The following is a 23,052-nucleotide window of genomic DNA, read 5'->3' as shown; positions in this document are numbered from 1 at the left end:
CTCGGATACAGGAGGAACAATGCAATTTCCATCCTGGTCGTGGAACACTAGACCAGCTCTCTATCCTGTCAAGGATACCTGAGGGAGCATGGGAAATTGCCCAACCAGTCTGCATGTATTTTGTGGACTTGGAGAAGGCACTCGACCGTGTCCCTCATGGTGTTCTGTAGGAGGTGCTGCGGGAGTATGGGGAGTCTTTGCTACGGGCTATCTGAACCTTACACAACTGCTGCAAGAGCTTGGTCCACATAGCTGGCAATAAGTCAGACTCGCTCCCGGTGGGTTATGGACCCCACCAAGGCTGCACTTTGTCACTGATTCTGTTCATAATCTTTATGGAGGAGTTTGGCCATCCAGGAGGGGCTCATACAGCGCAGGAATATATTAATCAGTATTAGAGTTACAGTGGTTGCAAAAGTATTCAGCCCCCTTGAACTTTCCCACATTACGTCACATTACAGCCACAAACATGAATCAATGTTATTGGAATTCCAGGTGAAAGACCAACACAAAGTGGTGCACACGTGAGAAGTGGAACCAAAATCATACATGATTCCAACATTTTTTACAAATAAATAACTACAAAGTGGGGTGTGCGTAATTATTCAGCCCCTTTGGTCTGAGTGCAGTCAGTTGCCCATAGACGTTGCCTGATGAGTGCTAATGACTAAATAGAGTGCACCTGTGTGTAATCGAACAAGGCCGAACAAGGAGAGCGCTGATCAGAAATGCAGCCAAGAGGCCCATGGTGACTCTGGATGAGCTGCAGAGATCTACAGCTCAGGTGGGGGAATCTGTCCATAGGACAACTATTAGTCGTGCACTGCACAAAGTTGGCCTTTATGGCAGAGTGGCAAGAAGAAAGCCATTGTTAACAGAAAACCATAAGAAGTCCCGTTTGCAGTTTGCCACAAGCCATGTGGGGGACACAGCAAACATGTGGAAGAAGCTGCTCTGGTCAGATGAGACCAAAATGCAAAACGCTATGTGTGGCAGAAAACTAACACTGCACATCACTCTGAACACACCATCCCCACTGTCAGATATGGTGGTGGCAGCATCATGCTCTGGGGGGGCTTCTCTTCAGCAGGACAGGGAAGCTGGTCAGAGTTGATGGGAAGATGGATGGAGCCAAATACAGGGCAGTCTTGGAAGAAAACCTCTTGGAGTCTGCAAAAGACTTGAGACTGGGGCGGAGCTTCAACTTCCAGCAGGACAACGACCCTAAACATAAAGCCAGGGCAACAATGGGATGGTTTAAAACAAAACATATCCATGTGTTAGACTGGCCCAGTCAAAGTCCAGATCTAAATCCAATCCAGAATCTGTGGCAAGATCTGAAAACTGCTGTTCACAAACACTGTCCATCTAATCTGACTGAGCTGGAGCTGTTTCAAAGAAGAATGGGCAAAGATTTCAGTCTGTAGATGTGCAAAGCTGGTAGAGACAAACCCTAAAAGACTGGCAGCTGGAACTGCAGCAAAAGCTGGTTCTACAGAGTGTTGACTCAGGGGGCTGAATAATTACGCACACCCCACTTTGCAGTTATTTATTTGAAACAAATGTTTGGAATCAGCAGTGTTGGGGAGTAACGGAATACATGTACCGCCGTTACGTATTTAAAATACAAAATATGAGTAACTGTATTCCGTTACAGTTACCGTTTAAAAAGGTGGTATTCAGAGTACAGTTACTTTGTTGAAATAAATGGATTACACTGCGGTACTTTCCTGTTTCATGTTGTCGCGGGTCAGGACTGTTTGGGTTTGTTTGACAGCTACGTTCTGTTGTTCCAGGCGGCAGCGTTACGGTTGCCATGGTTACAGGGCGACGCTCTCTCTCTCTCTCTGCGACTGTGTGTTTCCTGGGTGAGAGAGCGCCTTTTCGTTGTTGTTGTTGTGCTAAGCTAACAGGCAGAATGCTACAAGCATAACTCTAAAGAATGTAGCATCATGGGTAGTGTAGTCCGTGCTGCAGGGAGAATGGACTGCCATACACGTTATGGGTCTGTGAGCGCGAGGAGGGAGAAAAAGGGGAGTGGAAAGGTACGAGTTGTCATCGAGGAAAAAGGGGAGCTGGAAGCATGTAAATATAATAATAACCACTGCAGCCAAGAAGAGTGCCTGACGAGCCCAGTTGTAAGTAAGCTATTAAGACTCGACTGTACACCGTGTTCGTGTTTTCCTCCGAAAACAATAAGTTCCGTTGGAGCAGCCTTTCAACGCCTCTCTCTGTCTCTCGCAAGAAAAGTGACCCACACAACAAAGTAAAGCTATTTTTCGGCTACGAGCCGACAGGGACCCCGCCGTATTAGTCAGAGGTCCCTTTACTACAGTTTGGAGTCGCGGACCTTCAGTAACAGTAATAAATCACACAGCAATAGTACATTCACGTTGTTGTAAAAAGCATGATAATATATTAAGTAATCCAAAGTATTCAGAATACGTTACTGTCATTGAGTAACGGAATACGTTACAGAATACATTTTGGGGCATGTATTCTGTATTCTGTAACGGAATACATTTTAAAAGTAACCTTCCCAACACTGGGAATCATGTATGATTTTCGTTCCACTTCTCACGTGTGCACCACTTTGTGTTGGTCTTTCACCTGGAATTCCAATAACATTGATTCATGTTTGTGGCTGTAATGTGACAAAATGTGGAAAAGTTCAAGGGGGCTGAATACTTTTGTAAGCCACTGTAGCAGCCTTTCCTGCTCAGACTCAGCTTTGTCTCACAGTTCTTCTGGAAGGTTCTGAGGGTTCGAGCCTGAAGTGCAGAGTGAGACTCAGAGTGAAGACTGAGTCTGTTGATGCACCACCCTAACCCCCATGCTACACCTCCTCCACCACCAATCAGCTTCAGTCTCTGTTCTTCTCACTGACCTGGTGTTTTTGCTTTTGTGTTTTTGTGTTTTCAGACAGACAGACAGACAGAAACACTTTGTGTCGTCTTTATTGGCTCCATCACAACCAAAGAATCAACAGGAAACCGCTCAGACACAAACTGAGACTCCGCTTTGATCCAACATCACCAACAATGATGTCATTGATGATGTCACTGATTAAACTGATACACCTGTGCGGTTTGAGCGGCAGGACTCTGAATTATTGCTGAACAGATGATCGTCACTGTCTCCACATTGGCACGCCGCTCTGAACTCCCCGACTGCAGGACGATCTGTGTGTGCGCGTGTTTGTTCTACACAGCGACAACACTCGACCCGGCCCGAGCGTGTCACTAGGTGTGGGCGGGCTCACGGTGCAGGTACGCCTTCATGGCAGAGATGAGCTCGCTCTCCTCCTCCAGCGTGAGGTCCAGGTAGTCCTCCTCGTGGGGGGCGATGTCCTCGAGCACCTCGCTCACCAGCTCGCTGTCCTCTGGAGGGTCACACAAGCAGACTTTAGATCATGTGACTTTTTTCTTTTCTGTTTTTGTCTTTAAGGGTTTTTATTGATTCTATTTTAAACATTTAATCTCCGACTGACAGTCTGTGTGAAATCACAACTACACCTCTGAGGTACATTCCTCAGCTCGTCGGGTCACTCAGGCTTTCTATTGGACGATGATGGGTTTCTAAACCACATGACCGTCCTCACTGAAGCCCCATTGGCTGGTTTGGTTAGCATGTTTTCACAGTGCCTGATGAGATGAAGATGAACCTGCTCTAAACGAGTTTCACCCTGTGAGCTCTCAGTTTCAGAGAAAAGCAAAGAGACGTCTGTAGAAGTTTCCATGCTCGTCAGACAAAACGAGTCACAGAGACTGAGGAAGACGAAAGGTCTAATCTGGCAGCTCAGGTCCTTACAAAGGATGAGATCTGCTGAAATCTGCCTCGTTCAAACATCGACTCGCTCACTTCCTGTTCTGTAACTTTGTTTTGTTTATGCTGGATAAACGAAGGGCGGTTCTGTTACCTGGGGAGCTGGAGGCGGAGCTGGGCTCCTCTGAGGATGGTGTGGAGGAGGAGGAGGATGTGGAGGGCGGGGTCAGCAGCTCCGGGGAGAGGACGCCCTGGTTGTCCAACAGCAGCTGTGTCGCTGATTGGACGTCTCCACCTGTCAGTCTGAGCGCCGCTTCAGCCGAATCCCGCTCGAATCCCAAATACAACAGCTGGAGGGACAAAGAGAACAGCTGGAGGAGAACAGCTGGAGGGAAGGAAAGAGAACAGCTGGAGGAGACATAGCTATAGGAGAACAGCTGGAGGGACAGAAAGAGAACAGCTGGAGGAGAACAGCTGGAGGGACAGAAAGAGAACAGCTGGAGGAGAACAGCTGGAGGAGAACAGCTGGAGGGACAGAAAGAGAACAGCTGGAGGAGACATAGCTATAGGAGAACAGAGAGAAGCCCCGCCCCCAGCTTTCCTCTGCTCGTCTTGTCACTGTTCAATAAAGTTTGAATGTTGAACGTGACCTCTGAGCGTACCTGCTCCACCATCTCTGGGCTAGCTCCGCCCTCTGTGTTGTTATTGGTCGCCTGGGCATCCTGGCTCGAGTCCAGCAGGATCTGGGGATGGCACAGAGGAGAACATGGAGTCAGTCACGGCTCCACCTGTGAGACCTGTACGAGGAGGCGGGGCCACTGACAGCGTAAGCTCTGTCTACGTTCCCGTCGGCGTGGTGCAGGGCGCGGGCGGCGTCTCTCTGGGAGAACCCCAGCTCCATCAGGGCGGAGATGGCCTCCATCCTCGTCCTCCTCTTCTGTCTCTCCCTCTGCTTCAGCTCCTCCCGCTCCTGATAAATAGAGATAAAACTTTATTAAACACTCAAACGGGACGACGACAGGCGGTGAACTGACTTCCTGTCAGGTGTTACCTGTCGGCGGGTGCTGATGTGGATGGCGGCCTCCTGCAGGTCGCCCCGGGAGGCTCTGAGGCCGAGCCGAGCTTCTCTCTCGCTGAAGCCCAGCGCCATCAGCTGAGCCATCTTCTCCGAGTCGGGACGCAGGCGCGCGTACAGAGACTCCACCTGACACACACAGCAGCTCAGTGAGCCACTCACACACAGCTGGATTATTGTGGACTGTCACTCATGCTAAGCCGAGTCTCACCCTGGAGAGCTGCAGCCGCGCCTCAGAGTCGCTTCCTTCGATGTAGGAGAGGAGGCTCTGCAGGAGGTACAGACGCAGGAACAGCACCTCCTCTCTGCCCGTGTTACCCTGGCAACACACACATTAAGTCAATGACAGGCTGAAGGTTACAGATTCACTGCAATAACTTAAGCATAGCTCATCAGCATGTGTTACCATGGTGATACATCCCAGTAAGAAGTAAACAGTGGACATCTGCAGTGAGACTGTTCAGCTTCACATTGTTTACAACATTAACATTAAAACTTTATTTACACAGGTCGTCCCACTGAGACTCAATGTGTCACATACATGCTCACTCTCAGCATCGTCTAAGAAGCTGACCAATCAGAGTGCAGTCTGTCTTCACCTCCACTCAGCCTGCTCAAACCTGATTGGTCAATGATTCTCAGACTACAGGAAATGGACTACAAATATGGACTACAAATACAAACCAGAAAGTTTATTCCCTCATGTTGGTCACAAACATGAACACGTTCCCTGATGATGGTTTCACCCTCAGCATCAACACACAGTGTGTGTGTGTGTGTGTGTGTGTGTGTGTGTGTGTGTGAGAGAGTCTGACCTTGATCATCAGCAGTCTCTCCTGCTGTTCTCCGTAGCAACGCAGGAAACAGTCCTCGGCTCTCTGCAGGCGGCTCCGCCCATCCTCCAGGCAGGACAGCGCCTCCAGAGCGCGGTAACACCACACGATGTCCAGCTGCAGCACGGCGTAGTTATCCACGGAGCTGAGCAGCGCCGAGCCGCACTTCCTGCACGCACGCACACACACACACACGGGACTTTAACCCTCATTAATGACACACAGCACGCTGGATGTGCTGGAAAACCTCCTCACTCTGGAGGTTTATTTTGAAAAGCTGGTGCACGTTGCGCTCACACACAGGGACTTCCTGTCTCATGAACACAGTTTCAGACGTTTACAGTGGCGGTGGATGAAGAGTCTCTGATCTCAGGCTGAAGGATGATAAACTCGTGGTGAGCTGTGACGCGGCTCAGAGCCAATCAGCTCGCTCGTACCTGAACTGCTGGTCGGCCTGCAGCAGGTGACACAGAGCGTTATCGTGCTGCTTCCTCTTCATCAGAGCGCGACCTTTCTCATGGAAGCCCATGGCCAGGATCAGAGCCTGCACACACACACACACACACAGAGGTTACACAGCAGCGCCCCCTGGTGCCGACCTCCACACTGCGTCCTATCTCAAACTCCACCTTCTTCTCCGTGGGGGGAATCTTCAGAGGGTTTCCTTTCTGGTCGGCGATCTCCAGGAACGGTGTGGTGTGTGGGTCCTCGCTGCCGTCTGATGGAGAGGAGCAGACATTTAAAAACAAACAGCTGTGCCCCTCCCACTGCCACGCCCACATGGTCACCTGTTAGCCTGGGACACCACCCTGCTGTGGTCACCTGTGGGCTGAACAAAGGTGTGTTGGAGGCGTGGTTGTTTCCTCACCTCTCTCTGACAGGATCTGGAAGCCTTTCTGGGTCCTCTGGACGCTCTCCTCCTGGCTCCTCCTCTCCTCCTCCTCCTCCGTCAGCTGCTGCTTCAGCTCGCCGTCGCTCACCCTCAGCACCATCACCTTGCTGTGGTTCTTCACGCCCTGCTCGTCCAGACGCCGCTCTGCACACACACACACGCTCAGCTCTGACAGATCACATGACTACTGCAGCTGTGAGGTCACTGACCTGCAGACAGAGTCCTCCCACTCAGGATCAGCTTGATGCTCCTGAGGCCGTGCTCCTCAGCGACCCTGCACACACACACACGCACACACACACACACACACACACACACACACACTTTACTACAGTATTGAATGGAGAACTGGTTCTTCTGCTTCCCAGTTTTCCAGCTGCTTGGAATCATTTGTCCTGTTGATCCCACTTCTTGTCCTCACACTACGATCAGCTGATTCCAGCTTGGATGTCAGAGGAGGAAAACAGTGACCATGTGTGTCCAAATGTATTTTTTATTGCACAAAAGAAGAAGATGAATGTAAATGTAAATAAGTGAAACGTGCATCCAGGACAGAAACACTCACAGTGCTGCTAACACAACCTCACTTCTTTACATCTGCACTGACAGCATGCTAACGCTAAGCTAGCCCAGAGTGAAAGCTGAGCGTGTGCAGACTCCACCCCTCGGCTCAGCAGCCAGAGCCTGAACTTCAACAGGTAACAAACTGATGAGCAGTCAGGCTGCAGCCTCGTTACTACCTGTTCCTGTTTCTACAGTCGAATCACCGTGGCAACCATTTTTTGTGTGTCTTCATCTTTGATTTGTGCGGTCAGCTTTGTGCTATGTTGGAGGTGTGTGTCCTCATTACAGGTGTGTTGGTGCCTCAGGTTTAAACAGTGATTATGAGACAGTGAGCTGCAGCTGTTTTACAGGGTAACATGAAAGTAATGCAACGAGTAGTGTAACTAGTTACCTTTTCCCAGGAGTAATTAAGTATTGCATTACTTTTACACCACGTTCCAAATTATTAATAAAATTGTATTTAAGTGTCACAAAGATTAAATGTGTTGTTTTTCAATCAAACTCATGGTTGGCATTGTGTCTCAGAGCTGTTTGGATCACCGACATCAGCCTCAGACACATGTGATCATTCCTTTTCTACTGAAGAAGCATGCGCCACATTATTAAGCACACCACCACTTACAAGCAACATGGGAAAGAAAAAGGCTCTCTCTGCTGAAGAGTGTGAAACAGTTGAATGCCTTGGACACATAATGAAAACCTTTCATATTTCATCCATCCATCCATTCACTTCCGCTTATCCTTTTCAGGGTCGCGGGGGGCGCTGGAGCCTATCCCAGCTGTCATAGGGCGAGGGGCGGGGTACACCCTGGACAGGTCGCCAGTCTGTCGCAGGGCCAACACACAGAGACAGACAACCATTCACACTCACATTCATTCACACCTAGTGGCAATTTGAATTATCCAATTAACCTATCCCCACAAGCTGCATGTCTTTGGACGGTGGGAGGAAGCCGGAGTACCCGGAGGGAACCCACGCAAACACGGGGAGAACATGCAAACTCCACACAGAAAGACCTGATGGTGGAATTGAACTCAGGACCTTCTTGCTGTGCGGCAACAGTGCTAACCACCGTGCTTAGTAAACATAATTAATGTAATTAATATGTATCAGTGTGACGTCTTTATTGTTGCTTAGCGATGGAGGTGACTCTCACATCGCAGCCAATGGCAATCGATGAACATCTGAATCAATTAGAGATATCAATAATAGAATCTGATTGGCTAAAATCTTATCAGTTTCCATAGCCACACACACACACACACACTCAGCCTGCGATGTAATCGAGTACCTGTCCACCACCTGCTGCGCCGACACGTCCAGCCTCGTCTCCAGGTACGTCCTGACCTTTGGATCCTGGAAGCAAACACTGAGGTCATTCTTCTCCGTCACAGGAGACCAAAGCATTGTGGGTCGGTGTGTGTCATGTGATGAGTGTGTGGCGTGAGGTACACCGTCAGGTAGCTTCCTCTGTCCTCGCCGCCTTCGTTACCTTCTTGGCGTCTCGCGGCAGCAGCAGCTCCAGCGTCGCCACGCTCGTCTCCCTGAACGTTTGGTTTCCTCTGCCTCGCTTCACCGCCTGAGCTCGGATCGACTCCAGAGCGCCCCCTACCTCCGACATGGGCAGGCGCAGCAGGGGGGCGTAGCGCTCCGCCAGCTCCTGATGGAAGAAGAACAGCACTGAGCGCGCTCAGAACAGAATCCAACGGCGCTGCACATGGGCTGAACTTTGCTGTGACGCTGAGACAAAAACCTCACTGATGCTTGAATCTCAGTGAAACAGAATCAGTCAGTCCTCATCCAGGGGCGATTTTAGCCCCTTTTTGGGGGCGCTTCCCCCAAACCCGCCTGGGTGCTTCAGCAGCCCCAAAGATTTCTGTTTTTGACAATATTGGCTACTAAAAATATAAAAAGCATGCAGTACTTAATTGACAACATTTAACAACAAAAGTATAGATAGCCCCTCCCCCTGCTCTGGGGGGACAAAAGGACCCCCTGATGATCCTCTAATCGCCTGAGCCAAGGTGTGAAACTGGGTGTGGGTCCCAATCAGCCAGAGTTTCGGGTGAGTTCATTGTGAAACCTGGTCCCACCCTATCATGTGACTTCCTGAGGTCAGATGGCCCAGGATGTGAGTGGGCGTTAAGGCGTCTGGGAAGGGATCTCAAAACTGGGAGGAACAGGGGCTTAAATGCACCAAGGAGACAGTCAGAGACAACTTGGGACAACTGGAGACATTTAAGGATGCAGGGACTGACAGAGACGGGGAAGACGTCTCATCGTGACGAGTAAAGTGTATCTTGGCTGGATGGGCAGCTCTCTGCATGCTCAGCACCCCAAAGCTCTGATCCTAGAAGCGCCCTGCTCTCATGTGTTTCCTCTATAATCTGTTTCACTGGGTCAGTAAGTTGTTTAACTGAGGTTTCCTCTGACAGGAAAGAAAAACTGAACTCTTTAATGATGGTTTTATTTTTTTTGTTTTAGCAGATTTATTATTTTATTGGATTCATGTGAATGATTAATTTGTTAAACAGCGTCACAAAGTGACCTTCATAGACCTGGCTGAACGTTATATCCTCATACTTTGATCTCAGTAGGAAGGTGTGTGTGGCCACGCCTCCTCAGGCGGGTCACCCACCTGCATGTGCTGCTGGCCCTGCTGCTGGCCTGGCTGCTGGCCCTGCTCGGTGTACGGCGGGTTCCACAGCTGGATCTTCTCCTGCTTCAGGAGGTTCTTCAGCTTGGCCTCCAAGTTCTGCTCCGCCATCGTCTCTGAGAGGATACAAGATAAAAACTGTGACGTCAGCATCTCAGGTCCACGAAGACCTTTTTAAAACCCCTGGACCGGGTCAGAGGACAGCAGCTGCTCACATCTGGAAGCGTTTCAGTGAAGCTCCGCCCCCTGATGGTGGCCAGCGATCACTACAGGAAGTGCAGCTGTAATAATCTGTTTCCTGACTTTGAGTTAAAGCTGAGGTTAGTCATCATAAATCACTCACTCCTGTCACACACAGCTCCAGCTGCATGAAGGGAAATGTAGGATCCACACAGCAGCCTCCTTGTATAAAGTCCAGAGGTCAAACGACAGTTCAGAGGTCAAACGACAGTTCAGAGGTCAAACGACAGTTCAGAGGTCAAACGACAGTTCAGAGGTCAAACGACAGTTCAGAGGTCAAACTAAAGTTCAGAGGTCTCGGTGACTTCAGCACAAACCTGTGGTGTGTCTTCAGCTGCTCCAAACTCTGCTCCCGGCGGATTTACGACACAACAGCCTCAAACACGACACTTAATCAGAGAAATGACGCCACCGGGCTGACGTCAGCAGCTAACAGCTGCAGGTGAGCACAGCTGCTCTGACAGGTAGCTCACTGTCACAGGACCCGACGGCGACCAGCTGCTCGGTCTGAGAGCCGGTAAAACTGCGGTAAAGCTCCGCGGCGGCAGCTGTCTGCTGTTGTTTACGCGAACCAGGCTTTTCTGGGAGGGAGGCGAGCGCTCACTCTGCGCATGCTCCAGGATCAGCTGATCGCTCCAACGACGTCTGCCGAACACAGGCCGACGCTCCAGGACCACGTCACAGCAGACACGAGTCTTCACGAATATAGACGATCTTTGATCCTGCCGTACGGCTGCCCACGAGGGTCAAAACGAACAAACGCTACCTTAATGACACAAAGGGAAATGTATTAAAAATGTAAATACTAGTAAGTGCAGCAAAAGATATTTTGTTTGAAATGTATTGAAAATAAAATAAATAAGCAAATGATAAAAAAGAAAACCAGAAAATATAACAGTGAGTGATGCAACATGTTAGAAAAGGCAAAATAATAATTCAAAATAAAGTAAGACCGATTTTAAAGCTAAGACAACCCAGCAGGATCAAATTCAATCATAAATAATAAAAAACAATTTAAAAAAGTATAAGAACACTAACAGAGCCAAATCCAAAATCTGCGGTTATACATTTATTCTATCTCTGTGTTTGTTCTTTCCATTTGTTTTCTACATACTGTTTCTTAATAAAGTTTAATATTTGAAAAAAACCCCCAAAAAACCAAAAACCATCCAAACAGCGGTGGCTTTCTGAAACATCGGATATGTATTGGATTCAGCACCACATACGAAAGTGACCCCAATCGGATTTGAAAATATCGCATTTGTGCCGTTCACACTTTCACACCATGATCGGATATGAGTCGCACAGGGTCAAAAAAATCGGATTTGATGCGCTTTCGCCTGCAGTGTGAACGTAGCCTAAGTTGTAGTGATGGGATTTCCGGCTCTTTGTAGAGAACCGGCTCTTTCAGCTCCGAACCGGCTCTTCAGGTTGTTTTGTTGCTTTAATTGATTTATTATTAACAATAATATAAAATTATGCACAAAAGGAATTACTAAAGTAAAAAAAAAAAGTGGTTTTATTTATATATGTTTATATGTAAATATATGTGGTGGCCCCTAGAGACAAAACACGTACAAACTCCAAAACACATTTCTAGCGTTAACTGAACTTCAAAACAGAGCTACCAAGATCATTTAAATTACACAATTGAAAGCATGTGTGTGTTGTTTGTGTATTAGTGTGTGAATGTGTGTGTGAATGGGTGGATGACTGGATGTGTAAAGCGCCTTGGGGTCTTTAGGGACTAGTAAAGCGCTATACAAATACAGGCCATTTACCATATTTATACACAAGCACTCATATATATTCAAATAATTCAAAAAAATGTTCATTTAAGGGCCACAGAATATTTCTTTTTTTTTTTGGGGGGGGGGGGGGGGGGGGCAGTGAAATACATTCTTTAAAGGGTTGCTTATTTCAATTACAAATCTAAAAGGGGAGGAATGTAATGGAGTGAATTGATGCCACCCAGTGGTAAAATACAGAAGTGCCTGTTACAGAGCTAGTTCTTGGTTGACCAACACATAACAAAAAAGGGTAGCTTGTGCACCGCTAACAAAGCAACAAGTTAGTGTGTGATGTCCTGCTGTTCAATAAAGCACCTATCCACGTCCTCCTGATCTTTTCAAAGAGCCTAATCCAGAATATCACAATAAGAAAACAATTTCTTTTCAGTAAAGTGGTTTAAAAAGTGTTTGCAGAGAGTCGGGGAAGCCTCTCAGAACATCAGGGCGAGATTTAACCACTGAGTGAATGGGTTAAATGCATAATTTACCTACAGGGGATTAATAAAGTATACACAAAAAACAAGATAAAAACTTTAAGTCTTAAGTTAAAAACTACAAGTCCCAGCATCCTTTGTGTTTAGGGCGGAGAAGTGAAAGTGTTGATCCTCAGAGCAGCAGGAGGAGGAAGGTGGAGCTGCGGCAGGTGAGTGTTAACGTGAATGTTTCTTCTTATGACATAAAATAATTCCACGCTGTTCATGTCTGTGGGTGAAACGTGAGGCCGGTGGGCTCCTCTCAGCACTTTCCGTCCACTCCGTTGATTTCCTGTAAGTAGAGAGGAAGTGAAGCGAAGTGCGCAGTTTAGCTGAGCCTCCGTTTAGTGTGAGAGAGCAGGAGGAGAGAGAGAGCTGTGCTGAGGCAGCTGAGTGTAAACACCGCTCTGACATTACTGTGTCTCTGTGGCGGGAACAACAGGCTCCGTCAGTGGAGGCAAAAATAATCAGACTTTGGTTTTTCAAAGGAAACTACTTTATGTCGGAAGAGGCCGCGCGCTCATTGGATAACGACTTTTCAATCTCAAGTTATTAGCCAATTAGCGCGCAGGTTCACAGTAAGACCCGCCCCTATCACGGCATTTTTAAAAACTAAAATGGCGACAGAAACTCCGTCAGAGGAGTTCAGGCTGATTTTATGAAAGTGCGACGTTTGAGCCACTTCCTGTTCTCAGTCCCGGCGTCCTGATCACCGAGGTTTCTGTTGCTCTGATATCTGATATTGATTATATCAGTAAACAGGCTGTAGCAGAAACATCAGGTCTGATCTGAAACAAACTTTAAGAGTTTTATGTCCGTGTGAGGCCGCACGCTGATTGGATAACCACCTGTCAGTCTCAGGGTATTAGCCAATGAGCGCGCAGATTCACAGTAAGACCTTATCACGTCATTCTTTTAAACTAACACATCGACAGTAAAACTGTAACGTGTCCTGTGATCTATAAACACTCTGTGATGAATAATCTGAAGTCATTTTGAGCCTGACAGTAGTTTCCTGTCACAGAGCAGAAGCTGCAGGCGGTTTTTGGCACCTTTATATTTAATTTATTCCAAAATAAATCAATAAAGGTAGAAAAGAACTCAGTGACATTAAAATCTATTTTAAAGACAGATGTGACCAAGTGCAACAAATATAAGATGACATGTTTACAGATATTTGAAGTATTGATCACATGTAGAACACAGAGCAGGTCCAATAACAGAGTCATCCTGCTCACAAACAGCACTTTGGTTTCATGAGCTCACTTCCTGCAGTGATCCTCAGCTTCTCTCCAAAGGAGCCGTAACATGTGGGCTCCTCACCATGATGATGATCCAAACACACTGAGTTCCTTCATCATCATGTACTTATTAAATAATGTGATGGTTTTGGTGTTTTTAAAGACTTTGAGCCTCTAAAATAACTGGTTTGGACTTTAGGGCCAAAGCTCCAACATTAGAAAGCCGTCAGTGTGATGCTTCCAGTACAACAGCACCTCTGAGTGTGTGTGTTTACCTCTCAGACTAACTCCACCCTGACATCAAGAAGATGGAGGAAGAGGACGGAGCAGCATCTGCAGCATCCAGCTGTGTGTCTGTGAGGAGTGACTGGTCCAAAGAAAGACCTCCAAACTTCAGTCATGGAGCTCAGCTGACCATGTAAGAGAGCTGCTAAAGCCATAGAAGTTATGATGTAGACTGGAATAATCTGACATGTTGTTCACAGCAGAAATGTGTCTGATCAGATCAATAATCCGTGTTTGTGCTGATTTGTGGCGGCTGCAGCCATGTTGGTACCAACAGAACAATCAGCTGTTTGTGATGATGTCACATTTCTGTAAAGGAGCTCACAGTCTGATAGAAATCTGTGAGTGATGGACGATCAGCTGTTTATATGGTGTTCATGTCAGAATCTATCAGTAACTGATGTTTGTGTTTGCAGGGGTCAGAGGTCACAGTCTCCAGCATCCAGCTGTGTGTCTGTGAGGAGTGACTGGTCCAAAGACAGACCTCCACACTTCAGTCATGAACCTGCAGCAACAATGTAAGGAAGCTATTATTCTGACTGTGTTTAGATCCTGTAATCCAGGAGAATCGAGTCTGCTGGCTTCATGATCCTGTCAGCATGTGTGGCAGAGAAGGACCCAAATTCAAGGCTCAGGAAACACGATGGAAAACTCAAACACAGCTTTATTACTGAAATCCTGAAAATTAATCAAACATGAGCCAGACTGAAAGTATCATGAGGAGGAACACAACAAAGAACCGATAGAGACTGATTAGCACACACGGGATGATGAGGGAACAGAGCTGAAACTAATGAGACAGGGGAAGCAAAACTGAACACAGTGCACACAGGATGAGAGAATGTCAAAATAAAACAGGAAATGACTGACACTGACTAAAGCTGTGTCCCAAAACATCGGCTGCATCCTCCGGAGGCCGCGTTTGAAGGCCGACTACGTCACAGCCAGGCGGCGAAGGCTGTCCCAATCCGTCGACTCCTTCAAATGCGTCCTTCACTGAAGGATGGGTCGGGTGTGTCCTTCGTGGCCCACCATATCCCAGAATTCATAGCGCGGCCCAGCCAATTCCAGTTTCCAACAGTGGCGGCAGCTACTTAATTTTTAATATTACTCTTATTAATCTTAGTGGGTCACAAAATCAAGTTTTCAGATATTTTCAGGCAGGAACAGGAATCCAACCCATCAGCTAAGCAAACAGGGAGCGAACGACACAGAATCACCACAGGGACGTAAATAAAACTCTAACCAGAAGACGACATGATGCAGACATGATGATCCAACAACAGGCATACAAAACCCAAACATGCCCAAACTCAGAACCATCAGCACCTGATTTGACCTCGAGGAAGAGGTCAGAGTAACGTGGTAATTAGACCCTACAGGTCTGTATGTTGGCAGTAAGGAACAGAGTCTTAAACAGCTCTATAGTGTTATTATCAGTTTGACCTCCAGATCAACCTGTGACCTCTTGGTCTCTTCTTCCCTCTCCGTGTTCACTCGTCTCTCTGTGTTTAACCAGCAGTTATTATTAACCTCTGTCTCTCTTCCACAGCATGTCTTTATCCTGCCGCCCTCCTCTCACATGGCCCCGCCCCTCCCTGAGCCTGGTTCTGTCGGAGGTTTCTTCCTGTTAAAAGGGAGTTTTTCTTTCCCACTGTCGCCAAAGTGCTGCTCATAGGGGGTCATGTGATTGTTGGGTTTTTCTCTGTATGTGTTATTGTAGCATCTCCCTATGAAGCGCCTTGAGGCGACTGCTGTTGTGATTTAATGCTGTATAAATAAAACTGAATTGAACTGAAACTGAAGGAGAGGTCAGAGGTCAAATGTGACATGACATTTTAACATGTACATGTTGCTTTCTGTACTAACGTGCAGACAGAAGGACACAAAGTCATATCCTCCTTGTTTTCCTGTGAACGTCTCTGCAGCTGTTTGTAATCTAATCTCAGATTACTGACACAAACCATCACATTATCCAGTTTGTGTGTTTAGAGTTACTTCAAAGATTTTAACCAGAGAATTTATCAGTAATTGATGTGTTTGCAGGGGTCAGAGGTCACAGTCTCCAGCATCCAGCTGTGTGTCTGTGAGGAGTGACTGGTCCAAAGAAAGACCTCCACACTTCAGTCAAGGAGCTCAGCTGACCATGTAAGAGAGCTGCTGACTGTAATTCTACCAGTGACATCATAGTTTATTCCTGTTATTTATTTATTTATTTATTTGCCTGTCCCGTTTGGCTCTGTTGCATCAGAATTGTTGTCTAAAGGCAAAGAAAGATGCCCAACGGATTTACTTTACCAAACTGACCATCCCAGCCTTGCTGTAATGGTCCATTTGATTCACCTTTTATTGTTTATTTTATTTTCACTTACTGAATATGGGACAGACTTGACTGGGGGAAAGAAGGGGAGAAAGAAAGAGAAACAGCTGAGAAGAGGGACGGGGGAGAAGGGCAAAAAACAAAAACCAACAGAATGGGCAGAAAAAGAAAATGCATCTATGGATCACCTGGATCACCTGCTGAGAAAGAAAAAAGAAAACAAGCAGAAGAAAACGAGAGTAATAGAATAAACAACATCATAGTTTATTCCTAATGGTGGTCTGTGTACGATAATGCTAGTTTTTAATAAATTGTGTGTTTGTGACATTTGTCAAACACTCGGTGAAGACTCAAACACAGACTCACATGCAAAAAGCAAATCTTTATTTATGCCTGTTTCACAGTCTAGAGTTTAAAAGTAGAGTTTGTCCCAGTCCAGCCCTGGCTGCACACGTCTTCTTTACAAACATCTGCACATAGAAAATCTGGATCATGGCAGTGAATGAACACGTTTCTGTCATTTGTTTCATTGGCTGCTTTTTCTGCCTGTGTTCATGTGATTCATGTCTAACACATGAACAGGTTTGTAATCAAACATCACATCATCAGGAGGCATCAAGAAACAAAGTTACTGCTGGAGGCTGAACTCAATTTGGTGGCAATGTTCAGAAATCTCACTCAGATCATTTCAAAGCTTTTACTTCTTCTTCACTTCTGTAAAATAAGAGAAAGAAAATCAGAACCCAGAAGTTCACTTCCTGCTGACTGAACTCTTTCAAAATAAAGCTGAAAGCTCTGAATGTGACACCGCTGCTCGTCCACAGTTTTTAGAGGAGGTCAAAGGTCAGTTCAAAGTGATGGATTCCAATCTTCCAGTACATCCAGTGAAGGACATAATCAGCTCTGTGATGAAGGCTTTTGCTGTGGAGTTTGTAGGCTGATCACTCTGTGTTTAATAAGACAGGAACAGCAAAGGAAGCTTGAACTGAACTCAAACACAAGTTTGTCCACTTTGACTTTTCTCTGTGACCATCAGAGCTTCTGCACAGTGTCATCAAATCTGCATGTTTGTCACTGACAGTCGATGATTTTAGTGATAAAGAAATGTGTTCACAGAGAGAGGAAGAGGAAGAGGAGCGGTGTCTGTGAGGAGGAGCAGCTGTCCTGCTGTGCTTTGTGTCAGGACATCCTGAAGGATCCAGTCTCTACCAGCTGTGGACACTGGTTCTGCAGACAGTGCATCTCCTCATACTGGGACCAGTCTGCTTCATCAGGAGACTCGTCCTGTCCCCAGTGTGGAGAAAGATCCAGAGCTGGACTGCAGACAGCCAGTCAGAGCAGCTGTGTACAAAGTAAGACTGAACATCTGTCTGCTGATGGACCCATTTCTGAAAACTGGACTTCTTGTGTTGTTCAGACATTGAAGAGTTTTCTTTCTGTTTTTCTTTCTTTCAGCAGATGTTGGTCTGCAGGAGGTTTTAGATGAACATAAGATCAGTCTGAGGAGGAGATGTGAACGTGTGACTGAAGGAAGTGATGAAACAGGAAGTAGAACCCTCCTCAACACCATCTACACTGAGCTCTACATCACAGAGGGACAGAGTGAAGAGGTTCATACCCAACATGAGGTGAGGCAGCTGGAGACAGCTTCCAAGATGGACGCCCTCCATGACGCTCCAATCAGGTGCCAGGACATCTTTAAAGCCTTACCTGACCAACAGAGACCCATCAGAGTGGTTCTGACCAACGGCGTGGCTGGTGTTGGAAAAACCTTCTCAGTGCAGAAGTTCACTCTGGACTGGGCAGAGGGCTTGGAGAACCAACATGTCAGTGTGGTGGTTCTGCTTTCATTCAGGGAGCTGAACCTGATCAGAGATGAGCAGTACAGTCTTCTGGAGCTGCTCCATGTTTTCCATCCAACATTACAGAAGGTCTCAGCAGAGAAGCTGGCTGTCTCTCAGCTTTTGTTCATCTTTGACGGCCTGGATGAAAGCAGACTTTCATTGGATTTCACCAACAGGAAGCTGCTGTCTGATGTCACACAGAAGTCATCAGTCAGCCAGCTGCTGACAAACCTCATCCAGGGGAATCTGCTTCCCTCGGCTCTCGTCTGGATAACTTCCCGACCTGCAGCAGCCAATCAGATCCCTCCTACATGTGTTGACAGGCTAACAGAAGTACGAGGCTTCACTGACGCCCAGAAGGAGGAGTACTTCAGGAGGAGATTCAGTGATGAAGAGCTGTCCAGCAGAATCATCTCCCACATGAAGACATCCAGGAGCCTCCACATCATGTGTAGTATCCCAGTCTTCTGCTGGATCACTGCTACAGTTCTGGAGCACATGTTGACTACAGAGCAGAGAGGAGAGCTGCCCAAGACCCTGACTGACATGTACTCACACTTCCTGCTGGTTCAGAAAAAGAGGAAGAAGAACAAGTACCACGAGGGACATGAGACGAGTCCACAGGAGCTGACGGAGGCTGACAGGGAAGTTCTTCTGAAGCTGGGGATGCTGGCGTTTGAACATCTGGAGAAAGGAAACATCATGTTCTACCAAGAAGACCTGGAGCAGTGTGGTCTGGATGTGACAGAGGCCTCGGTGTACTCAGGAGTTTGTACAGAGATCTTCAAAAGAGAGTGTGTGATCTTCCAGAAACCAGTCTACTGCTTTGTTCATCTGAGCATCCAGGAGTTTCTGGCTGCAGTCTACATGTTCCACTGTTTCACCAACAGGAAGACAGAGGTGTTGGAGGACTTTTTGAGCATAGACTGGAATGAGGAGGAGTATGTTTATGATGCAGGCAATTCTTGGAATGAGCTGAATAACTTAGAGTTCGGTGGTGTTTTTGATTTTGATGGGTTTGGTCGTAGAAATGGAAGAAATTTCAAATCTCTGGATGATTTCCTTAAACGAGCCATGGAGAAATCCCTCCAGAGTAAAAATGGCCACCTGGACCTGTTTGTCCGCTTCCTTCATGGCCTCTGTCTGGAGTCCAACCAGAGACTCTTAGGAGGTCTGCTGGGTCAGACAGAGATCAGTCCAGGAACCATCCAGAGAGTCATCAAGAACCTGAAGGAGATGAACAGTGAAGATTATGATGAGGATGATGATAAAATCTCTCCTGACAGAAGCATCAACATCTTCCACTGTCTGATGGAGATGAACGACCTCTCAGTACATCAGGAGATCCAAGAGTTCCTGAAGTCAGAGAACAGATCAGAGAGACTCTCTGAGATCCACTGCTCAGCTCTGGCCTTCATGCTGCAGATGTCAGAGGAGGTTCTGGATGAGTTGGACCTGCAGAAGTACAACACATCAGAGGACGGACGACGTCGACTGATTCCAGCTGTGAGGAACTGCAGAAAGGCTGGGTGAGTCCAGATGTGCTCATTAACATGAGTGTAGGTTAGTAGTTTAGTTCTTCAGATACACACAGCACTAAACGACTCTCATTAGTTTGTTTCTCAAATGAAATTATATTTTCTGTTGATCACTTAGTGATAGGTTTGTAGCTTGAACCTATTCGCTGGAACGTTGAAGACAATATAATTACACAGCAAGCAAGACACGAGTAGGCAAAGTTCTTCATGTTTCTCGTGCACGGGAGAGAACCGGACAAACGCCGTTCCTTCGCTTGACCCCAGTTGCTCTCGTCCGCTCCCCCGTAACACTGCTCTTTTATTGAGGTTACATGAATATGCATAGGTTCATTAACATATGACATCTTACATAGGTATACATGTGAACAAAGAATACTGTGTGTGTGTGTGTGTGTGTGTGTGTGTGTGTGGCACTGCTGATCAAAGGGTCATATAACATAAAAGCACAAAAGGTACATCCTTGGTCATAAAGAGGGTAGTCTCACCCTAGATGCTTCACCCTAGATAACACGGTGAGGAAGTCCAGCAGTTCATCTAAACAAAAGGCACTTAGCCTAAAACAGATATAGCCACGTTAATCCTACAATAAAACGACCTCTCTCGTGCTCCCAGAGTGCTCTCTAATACACACAAGTTTGCAGACTATCACTACACAATTGATTATACACCTCTAAGCATATATGGTTAAATATTTCTAAGCATAAATGACAATCAACAATACAAAACCTAACACTTAGCATGATCCTGCATTGGTCATCGTACGCTGTGTTGTAGACTCACATCTACATGTAGTACCTGTGTTGTGTCATTAGGGGGCGGTGTTTTAAATCTGCTGCTGCTGTTGGTCATTCAGACGTTCCTGTTAGACAGAAATAAGAGTCTATGAAGAGCTTCTTTGTAGTGAAGTCTGATGCCTGGACTTGTATGAAAACCATAGCAGGGTTTGAAATAGGGCTGGGCAAAACGATAATCGATGAATTTTTCAATCCGAAGCTTAAGCTGCTCCTGGATGCCGTCGTTTGAGGTGCTGGTGCATAGCCGTTGTGCTTTTCTGATAGGCCATTTCCACCTTACAAAGCCGGGAAACGCCTGCATCACTTCCTTTTCTGTTCAAATATCCCCGTACTGTCGAACTGCGTGTTGGGGTGGAGTGATTTAAGTTGGCTGCGGCTGCCTCACTCATGTTGCCGCTACTCGCTGCCGCCGTGTCTGTTTTGAAAGTGATGACGCATCGACGCACATTTTTTTTTAGGTCAACGTACTTCACATGTCGACGTAATCGATGACGTCGACGCGTCGTCCCAGCCCTAGTTTGAACATCCTCAGAGCAGCAGTCAGATCATTTTAGATGATCAGACAAAGATTTTGCAAACACTTGAATGTGTTTTATGCTCGTTTCAGTTCTTCTGATGTTAGCGAGGATATTTTGGAACTGAAACTGAGAGACACTCAGCACTTTATCATTTAACTCAGCGATGTCCAAAAGGCCTTTCATGCAGTTAATGTGAACAAGAGCCAGGGTCCTGATAACATTAGTGCAGCATGTGCTCTCTCTTTGGGAAGAAGCTGTCGTGGTTCCTGTCCCTAAATCTAGTCGTCCAAAACTTCTAAACGACTTCAGGCCTGTTGCCCTCACCTCAGAAAGTCTCTGAAAAACTCATCAGAAATGTGGTTATGAAAGAGACTGAACATCAGCTGGATCCAATGCAGTTTGCATACAGGCCCAACAGAGGAGTGGAGGACGCACTTTGACTAAATCTGATTCTTACACATGTAGAGAGTGAAGTGACTTCTGCAAGACTTCAGTTCATCAATTTTTCTGCAGCTTTTAATACAAAACAGCCCCATATTTTAACTAAAAGACTTTTAGAACAGTTTGAAATCAGGAAAAACCTGGTGGGCTGGATTTGAGATTTTTTAACTGACAGGTCACAAAGAGTGAGAATAAATGGGGTTCTGTCTGACCCAGTGTTCTCCTCCACAGGTTCTCCTCAAGGCTGCGTCTTATCACCCTTATTATTCACTCTCTATACAAACATGTGTCAGAGCAGACATGAAAACAGGGCCATCATTAAATATGCAGATGACTCTGTTATTGTCAGCTTACTGAAAGAGGGTGAAACTAACCACGGTCCAGTCACTGAGGACTTTGTTCAGTGGTGGGAGGAGCAACGTTCCCTCTAATGTTTCATGTGTCTGAGCAAACGCACAAAACTCCCTCCTTGGACCACTGTGAGCGACAGCAGACGTGTGCACTGTGGTCACGCCAGCATCACGTCCATCCAAGTTACATGTTTATTAAAGTAATCAAATTACAGCATTTATGTTAGACTACTTTTAAGTAACTGCTTTATCCCACTTACAATGAAAATTAAAAACAATCTTGTTCCTGACCTGTAGCATGTTAACACTATTGGAAGGAAAAATAACTTGAACTCCAATTTTGAAAACACAACTTTCTTTTTTCTTTTTATAAAGCTCTGACTGTATTCTGAGTCTGTGGTCTGGGAGAGAGTCTGTAACTCTGTCTGCAAGTACAGTAAATAAAGACCAATGTTGGGCAGTTAATTATATAGTTCTTCAAAAAAGTTACTGAGTTATGCAGAAAAAGTTTTTTGCAGCTGTTTATCTAAAAATGCAGCCAAGGCGTTTTTTTTTGGGTTTTTTAGATGTTTATTTAGTCATTTTTGGGGTAATAAACAAACAAACAACATGTTAACATTCTCTGTCATGAGACCATTTAAGACAGGAAAGGAAACAAAAACAGACCAAGATTAATATGATAGCATGTCGTATAGAGATTTATAGCTTCATATTATTAATGTTCCAAAGGTCTTGTTCATTCAGGATCTGGCCACACAGTTCCTGGTAGAAGATCTCCATCTTTAGTTGCAAGCTTGCTGTCATTCGTTCCATTGTATGAACTCTTTTCAGTCTCTGTTTCAAGATGTTGTTTAAACAAACATTTCAAACTATTTACAGAACAATCAGCTGTTCTGCATCAAATCTGATGCCACACAAATTATTTGTGCAGCTCCAAAAAATAATTTCTGTCCACTATGAGATGAAGGAGAACAACAACCTGATACCTGCAGGCCTGACAGCAGCAGATGTATCACTGCTGTCTGTGAAGGTTCTCAGTCATCCAGGTCATCGTGGTCAAAGGAGCTTGCAAAGAAAAGCGTCTGGACTTCTTGTTGCTTGAAGACGTTTCACCTCTCATCCGAGAAGCTTCTTCAGTTCTAAGGTCAAATGGTGGAGAGTCCCAGATATAAACCCAGTGGGAGTTTCCCCCCACAGAGGGACAAAAGGACCCCCTGATGATCCTCTAATCGCCTGAGCCAAGGTGTGAAACTGGGTGTGGGTCACAATCAGCCAGAGTTTCGGGTGTGTTCATTGTGAAACCTGGCCCCACCTTATCATGCGAATTCCTGAGGTCAGATGGCCCAGGATGTGAGTGGGCGTTAAGGCGTCTGGGAAGGATCTCAAAACTGGATTATAGATGGCAGAGAGTTGGTGTCGTAAGCCCCGCCTC

At 46.3% G+C, this 23,052-nt stretch overlaps 2 protein-coding genes across 10 annotated transcripts in view; one reads left to right on the top strand and one right to left on the bottom strand.

Annotated features, from left to right (window-relative positions):
• Positions 1–2,941: 2,941 nt before the first annotated feature.
• Positions 2,942–10,647, bottom strand: nub1 (negative regulator of ubiquitin-like proteins 1). 3 transcript variants are annotated; one of them, XM_085469104.1, is made up of 16 exons: positions 10,344–10,647; positions 10,130–10,188; positions 9,769–9,902; positions 8,623–8,790; positions 8,422–8,486; positions 6,775–6,839; positions 6,542–6,709; positions 6,303–6,391; positions 6,111–6,217; positions 5,656–5,842; positions 5,052–5,159; positions 4,817–4,969; positions 4,589–4,735; positions 4,428–4,508; positions 3,920–4,115; positions 2,942–3,382 (listed from the first exon to the last, which is right to left on the bottom strand). In XM_085469104.1, the coding sequence occupies exons 3-16, from the start codon at positions 9,895–9,897 to the stop codon at positions 3,243–3,245; spliced, it is 1,803 nt and encodes a 600-aa protein (XP_085325230.1). In that variant the 5' UTR covers positions 9,898–9,902; positions 10,130–10,188; positions 10,344–10,647; the 3' UTR covers positions 2,942–3,242. The 3 variants fall into 3 exon arrangements, with proteins under 3 accessions (XP_085325230.1, XP_085325229.1, XP_085325231.1); XM_085469103.1 differs by lacking the exon at positions 10,130–10,188; XM_085469105.1 differs by lacking the exons at positions 10,130–10,188; positions 10,344–10,647 and adding an exon at positions 10,002–10,123.
• A 1,752-nt stretch (positions 10,648–12,399) lies between these two features.
• The window catches only part of LOC146702399 (NACHT, LRR and PYD domains-containing protein 12-like), a 32,396-nt gene continuing 21,743 nt past the window's right edge, over positions 12,400–23,052 (top strand). For 4 of the 7 annotated variants that reach the window (XR_014922333.1, XM_085469055.1, XM_085469050.1 and 1 more), the window contains exons 1-6: positions 12,400–12,459; positions 13,813–13,948; positions 14,232–14,333; positions 15,862–15,963; positions 17,252–17,487; positions 17,591–19,508. Coding sequence is in view for 6 of the 7 variants with exons in the window: in XM_085469055.1 (XP_085325181.1) it covers positions 13,839–13,948; positions 14,232–14,333; positions 15,862–15,963; positions 17,252–17,487; positions 17,591–19,508 (2,468 nt within the window). In the remaining variant the exon portion in view is untranslated. The other 3 variants (XM_085469052.1, XM_085469051.1, XM_085469054.1) reach the window with 3 other exon arrangements.

The sequence above is a fragment of the Copadichromis virginalis genome, linkage group LG9, assembly GCF_057382275.1.
Source record: "Copadichromis virginalis isolate Kocher_CV1m ecotype Utaka linkage group LG9, C_Virginalis_male_GT1.1, whole genome shotgun sequence".
Taxonomy (NCBI): domain Eukaryota; kingdom Metazoa; phylum Chordata; class Actinopteri; order Cichliformes; family Cichlidae; genus Copadichromis; species Copadichromis virginalis.
Note: the sequence above shows the minus strand (reverse complement) of the source record. Positions and strands in the feature narration are given on the sequence as shown.